Below are 16,701 nucleotides of genomic sequence, written 5' to 3'. Positions count from 1 at the left end.
ATAAATAATTTGGAACAGGAAGTGATGATACCCATTTTTTCCTAGGTAGTAGAGATGCGAAGAGTTGAGAACTACGAAGAGTTATAGACTGTGCATTTAAAAGGAAAGATAAGATTAATAGGCAAATGTAGATAAAGTTGTATACACAGAGAGGGATAATTGTCATACAGCTCATGAAATGGTTAAGGAAGGAATGGAAACTGGCAGGAGAACTATTATCATAGAATCACAGAACGGCTCAGGTTGGAAGGGACCTTAAAGATCACCCAATTCCAACTCCCCTGCCATGGGCAAGGACACCTCCCACTGGACGAGGTTGCTCAAAGCCCCATCCAGCCTGGCCTTGAACACCTCCAGGATGGGGCATCCACAGCTTTTCTGGGCAACCTGTTCCAGTGCCTCACCACCCTCTGAGTGAATTTCCTCCTAACATCTAATATAGATTTCCCCTAAATCATGCCATTTTAAGTCTTGTTTCTCGGATGTTATGTACAGTTCTAATGTTTCTACCACAGGAGGGTTGTGTTAGAGCTGGGATTGTTTTACAGAAGGGCAAAAGCGTTGATCAGAGTTGTGAAGTAGCTTCCACACATGGAGTGACTGAATTAACATCAAACTCTCTATCCATGGAAAGAGATAACTGCGAAGAGATGTGATGGAGCACTTTGGAGGGCAGGGAAGGTGGTTTGGCACTTCCTGTTCTGCCAAAACAACAGAGCATGAGATGAAAAGAGCTGAAACAAAGACAAGAACAGACGTCTTGTATTGCCGTGTGTGGCTTAAAGTGTGATGCTCCCTGATGCAGGTGCTGAAAGCACACTGCTGTTCAAAAATAATTGGGTAAATTCAGGATTTGTTTAACTCACTGAGGACTGTTAAGGCAGTTGTTTCTGGTTCAACATATCCCTCAGGGACTTTTTTTTTTTTAGTTTAGGAATTTCCTAAGCCAAGGTAATAGATTTATATGAGGCCAACAAAGTATACTGTAAAAGTAACAAGATAGGATTGTCTAATTTCTATATGATGGTCAGCCTCTATTAGATGCTGGATACTGTCTGGGCTAGCTAGCCTGTGGCTAACTTAACAAATACATCCATTCTTGTGGAAGACCATCTTAAATGGTCCTTCATCTTAAATTGGTCCTTGTTATATGTACTTCATCTTTCTCGATGGACTGGTAATTTAGCAATATGAAAGTAGATTAGAACTTGATTTATCTTAATCAGTCCAAAGTGTCTTGAAGTAGTCATCTCAGATAAGCCCACGGGTCCTGCTTTTGGTACTGTTTTGGCTTAAGTGAGATTCTGCTCCCCACTGAGTTTTCCAGTAATAAAATTCATATAACCACTAACTATAGGAAGCCGAACTGCTTGGGGTATGTGTGTGTTTTAAGAGAGCAATGAGTTTTCTAGGTGGCTAAAGAGTGGACAAATGTGTGTTTTGGAAAGCTAACGGAGCAGTTGTTTTGTGTGAAAATAACTGTAGAAAAATATAGAAGAGAACATGTAAGGAATATGGAGGTTCTTGGTTACTACAGTGCTTTTTTGATCTTAGAAAAAAACAGAACAGACTTGGCATTTGAAGAAAATCCCATCCTTATTTAGCTTTTGTACTTGTTCTTATACCTCAAAGTACCTTGTTCTTATACCTCACTACAAGGTTGATAATTTCTTTTGGTGAGGCCTCAACTCCATCAAGTTTTTATAGATGTAACTTATTGATTTAGCCAATTATATAAAGATGTAGCAAGATATTTGCAGCACCTGATTAAATTCTTTTGTGGTTATAAAGTGTTTATGTAATTCTGTAGCGCTTGGCTGAATATCTAGAATTAGGCATAAGCTTGGAAAGGTTTTACTTCTAATCCATCCTAAACACATAGCACATGTTACTGTGGACTGGACTATTGAAATGCAAGCTCTAATTACCAAAAGAAAAAATTTTATTACTTAAAAGTATGATTTTGTTAAGACTAATAAAAATGTTCTTTTTTAATTTCAACAGTGTACAGACCATGACCTGGATTACGGAACTGAATGTTTGCATCTGGCTCTGAAATACTGTAAAACAAATGCAAAACTTGTTGAAGGAACAGCTGACCTCTGGAAGGTAAATACAGTAATAATTTCTATTTTGTTATACATCTGTTTATGTTACAAAAATCAACATTTCAGCAAAATTTCATATAACTGTAAAAGTTCAAACGTGTTTTAAAGTGTAATAGTTAGTCTTATCTCTTCCAAATTTCAGAATTATGGAAATATGCAAATGTTATGTAACAATTAAGAGGCCAACTTTCTTTGTGTAAATACTCAAAGAAATAAAACTTATACTTTCAGGAGCTTGGGAAAGTAAAGGTTCTTCCCACACCACCCACTGATCATCATTCTTCATGCAGATTGGTAGTAGCCCTTATGTCTTGAAGTAGGAAAATCATTGAAAAAGATCAGAGCGTGGGTTAAGGTTTTCAACCTTTGCAGCATTCATATTGCTAGACAAGGTAATAAGAAAGATAACAGGGTCTATGATAATAGTAGCTACTTTTTGGAAAGCTATTTTCAAGTAGAAATAGGGAACTTAGTCTGAAGTTTAATTTAAATTGAGAGAGTAACTGATTTGGTAATGGCTGTGGAATTAATATTCGCTTAAATCCATCATTGTGGTTGGAGACCATGTCACAAGTGTAAATTGCTAAAAGCATGGATTAAGTTTCTGATAACTGTTCTGCATGTTTACTTGGGTTTCAGAAAGCAAAATGCAAAACAAAGGACATTTATCCTAAACTCTAATACCGTATTCTGGCTTCTGGAAAGAAAAACAGCCAGCTTTACAAAACATTTTACAAAAATGAACTCTATTGCTTTACTTAGTCCTCTGACCTTGAGTTGGATTATGTTACTGCCTCTACCATTACCTATTAGATGAATTTGTTTGGGTTGTTTTACCTCTTTAACCTCCCATTGTCTCTTTAGTCATAAAATAATCACCACCCATGCTAAGTTACACTTCAATTCAATGAAAAAAATAAGTATTAGTAGGTATTAATATTATTAAAATTTCTGATACTTGTCAATAAAATATTATTTATTCATGTTAATTGTCATATCTCCTGTTTTCGTATAACATAGGCTTCCAGTGTTTGCTAAAATTCAACAAATATTGCATATTTTATAGTTAAGGTTGTGCTAATGATATCTTTGAAATTCCTAAGTTCATTTTCTTTTTGGATTATTATGAGCTGTTTTGAGCTCATTGTTATAGACTTGAGCAGATGTTACATGAGATAATAGTCTGAGAATCTGTAGAACTATGTATGTATATCAATAAAACTAAGAATATTCTTTTATGAAATTAGCTTTCTCCTGCTTCCTCTAAATCCTTTGCTTTTTTTCATCTACTTTTTCTATGAAGGCATCACATTTTCTCAAATACCATTCTAGCAACACTTTTAGAACAGTTCATTACACTCAGTAAGACTGGAAATTTTAGATCTCATCAAACAAGCTTTTAAATTTTTGTTAACATCATTGTCTGATAATCTATAGGTTCCTAACAACTGACAAAACAGGTATGTATTCAGGTGCCAAATGACATGTCCCTGCTGTTTTAAAATATCTCACTTCATTGTTTTGGATTGTGGAACGTTATTCTTTCCCAGTAGCTGTTGTGTCATGCGATTTTTAAGTATTCCCTTTTTTTTGTATTCATAAGTTGAAGGATCTGGAAGCAACTCAAATCACTCCATCTGTCTCTGACAGTGAATTTCCTCCAATGGGACATGATTTCTAATAATATGACAGTAAATCTTACACAGAAAAGTAATTTCCTGAATCTGCAGTGCAAATTTCCTGTGCAATTTAGCAGCAAAATTTAGTTACGCATTGGTTGCACAGTACTTCTTTCAGTATCTTTTTGGGGAGATAATATTTCTGAAACAGATTATTGTCTGCTATCCTGTTTGGTCTTCTAAGGGACATATTTTTTTATGCATATTTGTATTAAATTTTTGGAGGGTTTTTGTATTACTTTTTGAAGGGTTGCATTGTTTTTGTTGCAGAACATTGTGCTTACCTGAAAGGTGACAAAATACACCTATAACGTTCAGTTTGTTTTTTATGTTTATATAGTTCGTTGCTGTCTGTAAATACTACTGGTGCCCAGCAGGTGGTCCTTTATTTTAGAATGACAAAATAATTCAGATTGAAAGGAACAACTGGATGCCCTCTGGTCCAACATGGTACTAAAAGTGGGGCCAGGTTAGTTAGATTAGGCTGTGCATGGCTTTGTCCAGCTGGGTTTCTAGTTTATTCAAAAATGGAAATTCCATATAGTCTCTAGGAAAACAATTCCAATGCTTATCCAAACTTATAAGATATGCTTTTTTAATATAAGATCTGATCAGCATTTCCCTTGCTGCCTCTTGCATTGGGAAAGGATGAGAGGCCAGCAGCAAATGCCTGCAAGAAAAGTCTAGTTTACTCTTCTCTATAACAAGTAATATGACCTGTTCCCACCCTTAGTCTTCTATTATTCGGGCTGAACAAGCCAAGTTCTCTCACACCATCTTAGCAGTCCTCTGCTGGACTTAACTCTAGTTTGCCAATTTGCCAGTGCTTTATACTGGAGAGCCCCAAACTGGAAGCAGTACTCAGGTGTGTTCTCAAAAGTGCCAAGTACAGGGGAATAATCACTTCTATAGACTTGCTGTCTCCTTTCTTACAGCCCAGTTGGTTGGACTCCTCACCAAGGCTTCACACAGTTATCAGGCAGAGAAGTTTGTTAGCTGGTGACATGCTGGAGAATATTTTGCCTAATGCAGCCAAGAATACCATTAGCCTTCTTAGCAGCAGGGGCGCATTGCTGACTCTTGCAGACTAGAGTCTACTAATAGTGCATAGAAAATTAGTATTTCCAAGTCACTTATTGTTCAAGGTAAAGAACACAAGAGATAGTTTGTTTACTTTCTGGTAACAAATTACAAAATTAAAGTAATTTTTGGTAGTGACCACAACCAAGCAGGAACAGTTTAATGTATTCAGTGTTATAAATATTTATAAGTTCTATTATAAATGTAGTTACATGATTGTAACTATGCATAACATATTTAGGATCAGGATGGAAAAAAAAAAGAAAAAAGAATGACACCATCAGCACAAAATTTTCAGTTTGTCTGTACTTGACACCTTTGAAACAAAATGCCCTTAAATATTCTGGGGCAATATTGACTTAAAGTATGAAATCATGTAATAGAATGTAATTGTTGGAGCCATGTGTGTGTAAAATGCAGATAAAAATATCATTGTAACAACACTTTAAAAAGATCGATATACATACAAAGTTTTATGCTGATAGTGTGAAAATCATCACCATTTCTAGAAAGATTATTTTCTAATCCTACAAAAATATCCCATACAAGGCAGATCTGTGTGATACCTTAGTATAACAGAAGGAAATACATCACTAAACTAAAATGCAGCACATTTTGTATGTGTGGTCATACCTTTACTATATTTGTTTGGTAAAGAATTATGTATTGCATTTAAAATACTGTTTTGTAAGCCCAAAATACTTATCCAGCTAAGTCAGTTTGGGGAAGACTTTTAAACATTAAGAGAGAACAGTTTTGGGGAGTTTTTAAAGAATGTCTTCCTAGCTAGTCAAAAGTTGCAGCCTGGCAATTGAGAATGAAGGTCACACTGCAAAACAAAACAACAAAATCCCCAAATCAACAAAACAAACAAAACTTGGCCAACAATTTTGATTTTTTTCTAGTATAGTATGTATTGACGGATTCCCTATACCCTAATACCTTTACAAGATAGATACAGTATAGTTTGTTTATAATACAGAAAAGTAGAGAGATGTTTACTAATTTAGACTATTCTGCCTTTGGGGAATAAGCAGCTGATGGTTTCATATTCTTCAATAGTAAGGTATTTGTGTTGATTTAATATGTGACACAGCAATTTTCTGGATTAATGTTCAATAATGTTCAAAAAGTCTTGGAACACCGGATGCTCGAGAGGACCAAATGAAAATTAATGTTATCACAAATAATGTAAAATCTGAGTAATTAGAGATTTGAATGAATTAGACTGAGTTTGATACTGGTCAACAAAATAAGGGGTACACTGCAGAACTTGATTATTAAAGAGTTAACGGACTAATGTAATTAATGTCAACCAACTTTACTTATTTTGTGAAATTTATTCCAAACCCGTCTTACAAGATTATAGTCTTGGCTCATAAAGATGGTAGTGCTAATGTAATGCTCAGTTGGCAGAAATTCGACTTGTTGCTACATGGCATCTTAATTAAAAATAGGATGACTGTAATTGTTCTAGTCATTAAATAGATTTAAAATTGGGTAACTGATACATTTCAAAAGATAATTCTTACCACGTGCATTTCTGCATTAGCTGCTATAGTCTCTGTTTAACATAGGTCTGATACACTTACTGATAAAGCTTGGAGAGAACACAAAGTTTTAAGGAGATATAAGTAAAAAGATAATTGATCAAAAGTAAACTAAGGATTGCTTGGTAAACTAATATAAGAAAAAGGTATGTTTACCATTGCAGCCAAATATAAAGAAGTATGATTAAAAGCAAAAAACACATAGGCCTTATCTGGAGAATTGTTCTAGTCAGGCAGTGCCTTTGGAAAGTGCGGTAGGGATAACAGAGTACAGCAAGTTTGCACTGCGAGCAAAATACCTTGTGTCAGCCATGGATATGGAAACAAGACTCTCGTTAACCATAATAGTCTTACACTACTGAGAAATAACTAGGCTTCTCCCTGGCTGTTTTTTATGATCACAAGTCCTTTCAAAATGAATCTATTTCATGATAAAATTGTAGAATAGAAATACATTTTTTTAAGGGATTGTGGAAAAGGATACATGAAAATAGGTGCCATATAATGTCACGATTCTTTAAAGAATAAAACATAGGTGTAGGTTTTGAGTGAATTCTAAGCAGATCTAAGTATTTTAAAAAATGTTTCTCTCAAGTCTCCAATAATTTCTGCAACTACTATTCTTATGACTTGCTAGTGATATTTTACCATAATTAAGAAATTGACAATATCATTTCTTTATGGTATTTCAAATTTAAAGAATTGCCTTCAGGGCATTGTTTTATTGGTTTTACATTCCTTCCTGCTGTGTTAAATCTAATGAGGCTTGTCTGTCCTTTAGGTGACCTACAAGCGGGATCTGTATGCAGCTGAATCGATTATTAAGGGTATGTGTTTGTCCTTGTGGCTGTCAGTTTGCATATTCCTGGGTTTAATTTAGAATTTTGTATGCTGTTGTTTTAAATGTCCTTAAGAAAAGTTTTATGATGAATAAAATGTGCTTAGGCAAGTTGTTTTAGCTAGTTCTCTGGGATACTTATTTTATATTATGCATTATTTACCTTTATTCTTTACTTTACTACTCTTAGAATAGAGAACCATATGAAAAGCTGTGTACATAGCAGAGTCAAATAAAGATTAATTTTGAATGGCTTATAAGCAACAAACAAATATGTTTGGTTTTGAGTTCCAGTTCAATTCTGAATATGTTCCATCTTTCTAATCTAAGTAGTAGACTGAAAACATACATTAACTCTTTAGGGCTCTTCACTCTCTTCCATACAATGACTTATTACATAAATTGATATAACAATGATATGATATTGAAAGAGGTAAATTAATGGAGTATAGTTTGTTGGACTGGATTTTAACCTTTTCCTGTGCTGATACAGTGGTTTAATAGTGCAAAGGCTAGGTTTAATAGCAGTCTAAGGACTAGATTTAACACAATCTAGGAAGGAAGTCTTAAGCACTTCATAGTGAACACACTGATGGTTATTGTAGACTGATAGATGCTGATTCAGGTGACTCTGCTTGAGTCCTTGTTGAAAACTGAGGGATAAAAGCGCAGAAATTGATTAAGAGAGAGGGACTTCAGGTTAAAAGTGTCTTTCTAGAGAACGGGTTGTGGTTACTGTTGAAGAAAAGAGGGCAAAACCTGTTAGGTCATGGCGAGTCACTCCGGTGGCTCGTGTTGTTACAAGATCCAGTATAAGTTTAGCTTCTGGCTTGAGTAAATTAGCCCATTCTGAGTGCAACTCTGTCACTGTAGATGAGCTAGAAAGCTTAAACGTAGCTCAGATGTTGCTATGATGTTCTGCACGCTGCTTCTCTTGACCTCCAAGAATGCAACAAATTTGAAATTTCTGGTTATTATGGTAAACAAATGCTGCTTATTTTAATAAATGCATTGCTAGAACTACCGTACTGATTTTTTCAGGAATGTGTCATGGAGACAGGATCCTGAAAACCTCAGTTCTGGTTTTGACAGGGACTTGGCTCATGTCTTCGTAGCTGCCAGCCTGGAATTTTGGAAAACCTTGCTTTGAGTAGGATTCTCAGTGGTTCCAGACTATTCTAGCTTTCAAGTTTAAGATTTCCAAGCATATTAAAGACAAAAAGGTGACTGGAGTCGTCAGCATGAATTTACAAAGGGAAAATTATGCCTAACTGATAGTCATTTCATCATAGAAGGCTATATTTGTCGATGAGAGGAGAGCAGTGACTGCTGTTTATCTTGTTTTCAGCAAGACTTTTGATACTCTCTCTAATGTCCTCATTGTCAAACTGGTGAAGTACAGACCAGAAAAGCAGACAACAACTTGGGGTTCCCAGTGAACAACAAATTGAACAGGAGCCAGCAATGCACCTTTGTAGCAAAGATGGTCTGACAGCCCCCTGGAGTGCATTGGGCAGGGTATTGCCAGCAGGACAAGGGAGGTGATCATTCCCCTCTTCTCAGCCTTGATGAGACACGTTTGGAGTGTTGGGTCCAGTTTAGAGCTCCCCAGTGCAGGAAAGATGTAGACATACTGGAACAAGGCCATGACGGCGATGAAGGTAGTGGAGCATCTTTCATGCCATTTTCATCAGCTGTTCTTGAGTTACTGAAATTGCTTGAGCTAATATTTTCAAAACAGTATTTTTAAACATTTTGAGCTTACGGGAAGTTTTGAAAATGCAGATGTGGTCTGATTTAAACTGGGAATACATTTTCCAAATATGCATTTTCTCCAATTTGTCCACTTATTTTGATATAGCTACAGACCTTATTAGACATTTACAAACTTTATGCGAACAGAATTCTTTCTGCCAATAAGAGGTTTTTGCAAGTAAAATCTAGGTAAGTTCTTGAGTTGACCAAGTGATTATCAAAGCCTTTTTTAATGTTCTGAAATTAGTGTGCTCTTGGAAAATTAGTAGTAGTTTTCACTTAATTTTAAGTGATCTTTCCTTGGATAAAACAATTCAATTTGAATATAAATTTTAAAAGCTCGCATACTGTTACTGTGCTTATCATGGAAGTGAAATGACTCACAAGAAAACAACAGGTAATAGAACAAAACAGTGTGCAAAACAAGGATTTTAGGGTAGAGTACGATACAAAATCAAGCAATGATTTTTATCTTGATGAATAGGAATCAGAAGTAATAATTTACCTTTAATGACAGTTTAATGGAACTGAGGGAGGCTTCCAATCTTTGAAGAGTGCAAAAGTAATTATATTTTTAAAATTCTTTTTTTTTCCCAGTCTAAAGATAGATCCCATTCCACTAGTCATTATGCTTGTCCATAACTAACTAATGATCTGACTTGTCCCAGTGAGATAACTTCAGTTAAATCATAAGTTTTTGTAGAGTCAGTACCAAACTAGAATAGTAGTTAAACATGAAGGAAAAAAAATAATTTCTGAGACTCTATTTGCACCACTGGCATCCAGGTTATTTAATCTAGTAAGGTGCAAATTTCTCTACACCTGCATGATAGTTTTTGATGATTTTCTAATTCAGATATTTTGTGCATGTTTTGTAGTACAGACTTCTTTTAAATTCGAAATATTACCTGTATTTGTAAGTATTATCTATAGAGAAGAGAGTTGCAAAGAACAATTCTCTCTGATTGCAATGTTAATAAGGAAATGTAGAATCTGGTGCAGTTGCTTAGATGTGCTGTTCTGTTACAATATTTGGAAATATTTGCTGTAGAGAGAATTATACTTCTGTGCTTCAAGCATGTTGAAGCCAGTCACATCAGCATAAAATGATGTAAATACAATGAATCAGCTGAATGCATGTGATAAGTTGATCATGTCTTGGCAAAAGGTTCAATATTCAACTTGGAAAAAATCTCCAAATTTCATAGCAAATTCATAGTTTTATGTTAATCTCATTTTTCTTTTTCCTGCATATTTTCATATGTACTTAGCGTGAATATTCTCAATATTCAATAGCAATTTATCAGTTATTACTGGATCAGGTAGATCCATCTTCATTCCTGCTTTCCTCAAACTTAAATGCAATACAAAAGGCAATTTATTGAGTGGTATCATTCAGCATTATTTGAATATTTAAGAGCTATTTAGTTGAGAGGACCTTCAGGATGTCCTGAGGATGTATAAACTTGAAAAGAAAATCAAAATCTGTGATGACATATTTTTTAAAAGTTCTTGTTCATCATCTTGCAGTTTATTTGATCCTTTACTAGATACATTCTTTTGTAGTGGGCAAGGAGAAAACCAGATGGACACCTTATGTAAAGTGTTGCTTTATGTAGCTGGAGGGGGAGAGAACACCCTGCTCCCTTCCTTCTGCTGTTCAGTTTGGTTATGCCTCCATCTGTGCATAATCCCCTTTGCAATGCCCTTCACAGGGCAGCTCCTGTGAAGGTGGAACTGAATCATCATGCTTCTTCTAGAGAAACTAGAGACAAGTGTAATATGAAAAAATGGCTTCTGAGATCTCCCTTTGATGACCTCTCATCCGCATGATGGTGGCTGCATGTAGTCTTTGCACTGCTTCACAGAGTATTTTGAAGTGCCAGTATGTTTATAATCTTTTTAAACATTGTGCTTAAAGATGTTTTAATAATATTTTGTTTGTTTTTACTGTTAATTTTATGTAACGTGTACACACTGTATTATTTCACACATAAAAATGCTGCTACTGCAACCTTCATGTAAATTAATTTCCACGTATATAGGGACTTCATTAATCTCATCAGAGAAGATGTGTTTCAATTTTAAAATAAAGTCCCTACAAAACAGCTTTCTCTAAACTTGCCAGCCCAGAAATTAAGGGTGTAGTTTATTCAAGTGAAAGTCACATTTGCAAAGTTTAACTATTCTATTTCTCTTCTCTTCTACTTATCACTGGAGCACAAATGCTGTAAGTGACCACTCATTCTCTTCATGTTGTTTATAGATACGTATTTTACACGTGTGTTTCATTATGTTATCACAGTTGGTACAATCTTTTCCAGCTGTTGGTTGTGACAAAAGATTTACGTAGCTTAAACTAGAAATGAAGACCTGCGTGGTGGTAAATCAGGCTAATCCCTTACTTGATCTTTACTTTTATAGTGTTTTGTTACTGTGGAAGCATGCAATAAATCTGGTTAAGTAACCACAATAGTCTTTTATTATACCTGTATGGAAAAAGTAAGTTCCTTGAAGTTTAAATATGCTTTTTGCTGTGCTGCATGAGTTCAGGAAGGGGAAACCTTACATGTTCTTTACTCTTTATGCAAAAAAGCATAATAAGAGTCCTCCTTAGCTAATGAGGACACTCCACAACAGATTTATCTTACATAAAACCTCATTAAGGATAATTGAGTAGACAGTTAGCACCTGAGTCTGCAGTTTGACAGTCGTGCCTTATCTTTTCTGTTCCATCAAAAGGCTTCAAATACCAGATCTTCAGCTGATATAATATGACTTATTTTTATAGTAGACAGTTGAGCCATGCAGATTAAAATTAGGTATTTTATTGACAATTCATGCAAAACTTTAAGCATATTTAAGGAGAGATTTCATATTTTGACATAGTGAGCAGCATCCTATTGTTCCTTCATGTTGCATCATTCGGTCATGTGGTTACAACAATCATGAGTTTACTGAAGAAGCCTTAGTTTTATGGAAGAAATGTTTTTAGCTATGTTTTACTATGTTGTACTGCACCTGTGGGAAACCCAACCTGTAGGAACGGCAGCCATTCTATAAGCCAAGGCGTGCTATTAGGCCTTTCCTACTAGCTGAATAGTTGATTTTATAACTGTGTCTGCTTTTCACAGGACTGTAGAACCCACTACTCAGATCTGTATGAAGCGCTCCGACTTGTTGTTTCCCCTTTGCATTTTCTCCCACAGCTTTCTGCTGTGTGGTAGCTACCCAGTGCTGTTCGAGCCTCAGTGTTAGGGGCCTGCTAGTGTCATGGAAGCGTCACGGAGACTGATGGAGAAGTGACCACAGTAAGAAAGTGGCAGTTACTGTGCAGTGTTTCTTCTGAGGGTTTCAATACAGTCCCCTGGAGAGAGGGAGGAATTCCTGATTGCTGATTTTGATTGAACTAGAGATATAAGCTTGGCTAGCAGGAGTCCCCGATATACTAGTGGTCCAGCAAGAGACCCACGTGCTTGTGGTTTTCAGATACTGTTCCCCCTTAGAGATATCCTCAGGGCTGGGATTTCTGGATATGTTCTTCCTCTTTTCCCTTTTCCCTTCTTTGGGATGATGAGGAAATGTTAGTAACTTCCAGGAAGAATATTTATGGCAGGAACATCTACCTTCCCATGTGGAGTTTATTATCTTTTGCCTTGCTAAAAGCCCTTTTGTTGACATTGGCCATTAGTGTGTGTGTAACCTTGCTGCGCAGAGGTGCCAGCAATCTTTGTACAGGTGTGCGGTGTGGCAGGCCTCAGCAATGCTGTACTGCTGGGACTTTCCTACCTGGATGGAGAAGAGGGTGCCAGTTCCTGACACTATATATGACTTTGGGTGTAGGCTGTGTTACCTGTGGGGTGGTGGTCTACATGACGGGGATTCTTTGTGTCGTTTTTGAAGATGACACAGGACTGAGATGCAGCGTTGTACACTATAAAGTACAGTCCTGTATCACATACTTGGGTGAATTCAGACTCCAGGTTCAAGCCTTGTAGAGTGCCTGAAGGCACAGTCCTGTACGATGCTGTGAGGCTGGGTTGCAAGGGATCAGCTCTCAGCGTGCCACCTGGCATGCTGTCAGGGTCCTCTGGAGGAGTCCCAAGAGCTAAATGTGTGGGCTAGCAGGGTGCTACGGACTAAGCACTGGCTCCCCATTACCAGGGAGTCTTCACAAATGATTTATTTATTAATAAGTGATCCAACTTACTGGATGCACATTGTATCACTGGATGAATTTAGGAATGGAGAGTGTTTGTGTATACACATTTAATTTTGTTGTTAGTGTTCCGAATTTCATAATCATCTACATTTGTGTATATTTGTGAGATGATACATTTCATATCATCTACTAGTGACTGAAAGTATGGTTTCCTTCACCTTCAGAGAATGCCAATTATCTTTTCTGTTAACCTGTTTGTTTTATTTAGAAAATCCATTTAAGCTCTATTAACAGTACTTGTTTTAATGAGAATTATTCAGCCAACTGTTCACTTTCTGGTTTTCAGTAGTAACTCGGTTGCGAATTATGAGCTTAGTTCAAATGATCTTTCAATGCTTAAGTTTTTATGCTAGAATATTAAGGTTACTTTTGTGCCTGTGGACAGTTTTGCTAAGGAACATGTTCCTCGTGGTTCTGTTTGACATGTTATTTTGCTATCCTGTTCACTTTTGAGGTACTCTTGCATTTCTTCGTCCATATATAAAATTATAATTATGTAACTATGCAAACGAACAAAAATGATTATGGTAATAAATGCCTGGCAATTAAATGTCTGAAGAAAATACAATTAATCATTTGATTATAATTATGAGACTGTTTCTTTAGTCAGCTGTATTATAAATGTAATTCTACCTAAGCAACAAGACCCAAATGTTTCATAGAAGCACAGTTAGATTTTTAACTGCTGGCCTAAGGAGATGTAAGAATAATGGACAAATTTCAGCTTTCTAAACTTGACTCAGGTAGAGATAAGAAAAACATACATGCATCCACACATTCTTGTACTTCATAAATTTATAGGTACGTACATCATTCATATTCAAGGCAATACAAAGAAAGACTTTACTAATGCAAATAGATTGTTATTTATCTTCTGAGACTCTTCTTAAAACGTCTTATTAATTTTCATTATTTCCTCAAGTTTCTTTTACAACTGCATTATGAAAATCTGAGAGTCCTACCATTTGTTTTATAAACAATAAATTTAGCGCTTTTCTTTAGTTAAGCAGGTATGAACTTGTAGAGAATGCAGACAAGGTGGCACACGCCTGTTTTTAATAGTCTTGAAGTAAGAAAACATCGTCTTACAATAAGGGTGACTCATCTAGAAATGTAGTTAAGATCAGGCTAATACAAAACATCCTAAAAAAATTTCCATTAGGACTACTGCCCTCAGGGTAAGTATCTTTGAACTCTAGTTCCAACATGTAAACTTTAAATGTTGCTTCTAGTTTGGAGTTTGACTCTCTCCTCCTTGTTTTTATTTTCTTAAGGGCCCTTCTTCTGCAATGACTTTTTCACAGATGTGTGCTTGCAGATTGGGTATTTCACCCTCATATTTGGTTGTATAAATATCTGCTCGTATGAATGTATGCACAATTAAGTTTTGCAATTACAAAGAAAAATATCAAAATATATGTGAACTTCTTAAACCTGCTGGGAATTACTTAGTATATTTTGTGTTATATGAAGAACCCACATGATTTTATTTATTTATTTTTTGTAATCAAAGTACTGATCTTGCTAGAGTTAGGCTGCTGTTTCATGGGCACACTGTAGTGTCCATTAACCAGTGGCTGTTCTTCACTGTGAGACAAAAAATAAACTGGCAGGTGGGGAGGTACTTCTCGGAACAGTTACTGTTGGATGAAAACAACCCTCTTCCTTGTCTTCTACCACAAAATATTCCTCTTTTTTTGTATGTTAATAGTGGTAGAGGCAGTGCCAAGTTTGGCTTTTGGTTTTTTTGTGGCTACAAAGAAATGTGAAATGGGTAAACAAAAATCATTAGATATTTTTGGTTACCTGTGTTGTACGAATAACAGTTTCAACTCATGCTGTTGAGCATGAATGAACTAGATACTTGGCAATACTTATTTCATTTTTCTTATGTTTACAGTAGTAGAAACAACTCCATTATGAGATACTGGAAATGCCAGGGGGAACCATACTGAATTTCCAGAGCAGTCAAGCCATTGCTGTGTAGAAAATGAAAATGGGGTTCTGATAAACTGATTTCTTATTTTGAGTTCACTGCAAAGTTTAAAACTATTTGATGAACAGGGTATGCTTCCAAAACAGTAGGAACTGTAATGACATCAGACCAAGAATGGGATGATATGTAAATATAGTGTATGTATACACATATATGTGCAATTAAAAGAAAAAAAAATATGTCTGTAGGCCAAAACCTACCCATTTGCCATTCAGATGTATTTTTATTCTTATGATATTAATTCTGTAGGATGCGATATTTATGATCTTTATTCAAACAGTGGTATTATAATTGCTTGTTGTTTGTGCCATGCTTTTCAGGGTAAAACTTTAAGTAGTTTGTGAAAGCACACAATATATTTTCAAACTAAGGTAGTTCTGTTAACCTGTACACTTTTTAATTTTATAATTTTGGGTGAGATCCTAGGATAAAGACTATAACAGGTGTTACCGAATAATAATGTGACCTAAAACAGTTTTGTGTTGTAATGTTTTCAGGGTACCAAAGCAGGGCATAGAACAGTTGAAAATTAATTTCAATTTTAACCTGGATTCTTTTTGGTTTAAGATATTTTTGTCTTGAAAGTTAAAATACGCATTTAAGCTAAAGGTGTATTTTCTTCATTTTAATTTCCAAGAGCTTCAAATATTTACATCTCAGCTGAAATTCTCATATTTGTTATGAAATTCTGAAGATTTTAGAAAACACTTTTTCAAGGTATATTGTTTATAGTTTTACTGTTAGCAAAAATAGAGATTATGTGGATTTTTTATGACACTTTAAAAATGAATCTGCTGAAATCTACTTACACTTATTGGGCTGGAATAATCTTAAATGCCTAACATGCTGTATTGTGTAGTCTTCTACTAGAGATTTTCTTAGTGCAGTGTATCTGTGGCAGAGAAACCAGGAGGGCTGTATCTCAGCTGAATATTTAGGTAATACAAGCAAAATCCCTGATTAATGAATGACCTTTTAATAGCATTTTTGCAGGGTCATTATAAAAGGGTTATTTTTAATATATGTATGTAAATAATTTAATTATGAATCAGTATATTGAGTATTATTTAAATAGTTAATGTTGCTATATAAATACAGATGTGTGCATATGAATTCTTGTTTTTCTGTCAGTGGTAATTGAAAAGTGGGAATTGAATGGGCATTTTTTGCATGGTAATGACGATTTTACTAAAGTAATGACCACCAAATTGAATTAATTTATAAATTCATTCAGGTCTATTATAATGTTGCAAAAATAGTTTAATGTGAAAAAACATCAATACATGATAATGTTCTAGAAGCTAATGTCAGGAAATCTTTCATTATAGCCAGGAATGCGTTGTCCAAGAAAAAATACCAGAAGGTTTTTTTTTTTTTTTAATGGAAGAAATTCACACGTACCAATAATGGAGAGGAAGGCAATGACACATGTAGAAGGTGCTCAGTGAGGTATAAGGGATAAAGAACAGTAAC

The 16,701-nt window shown here is 35.4% G+C and overlaps 1 protein-coding gene across 6 annotated transcripts in view; it reads left to right on the top strand.

The window, feature by feature from the left end:
* CRPPA (CDP-L-ribitol pyrophosphorylase A) overlaps positions 1-16,701 on the top strand; it is a 126,416-nt gene that overhangs the window by 41,956 nt on the left and 67,759 nt on the right. For all 6 annotated transcript variants that reach the window (XR_005817025.1, XM_040548174.1, XM_040548173.1 and 3 more), the window contains exons 4-5: positions 2,005-2,109; positions 7,199-7,244. Coding sequence is in view for 5 of the 6 variants with exons in the window: in XM_040548174.1 (XP_040404108.1) it covers positions 2,005-2,109; positions 7,199-7,244 (151 nt within the window). In the remaining variant the exon portion in view is untranslated. The remainder of the gene's footprint in view (positions 1-2,004; positions 2,110-7,198; positions 7,245-16,701) is intronic.

Source organism: Cygnus olor, chromosome 2 (assembly GCF_009769625.2).
Source record: "Cygnus olor isolate bCygOlo1 chromosome 2, bCygOlo1.pri.v2, whole genome shotgun sequence".
Taxonomy (NCBI): domain Eukaryota; kingdom Metazoa; phylum Chordata; class Aves; order Anseriformes; family Anatidae; genus Cygnus; species Cygnus olor.
Note: the sequence above shows the minus strand (reverse complement) of the source record. Positions and strands in the feature narration are given on the sequence as shown.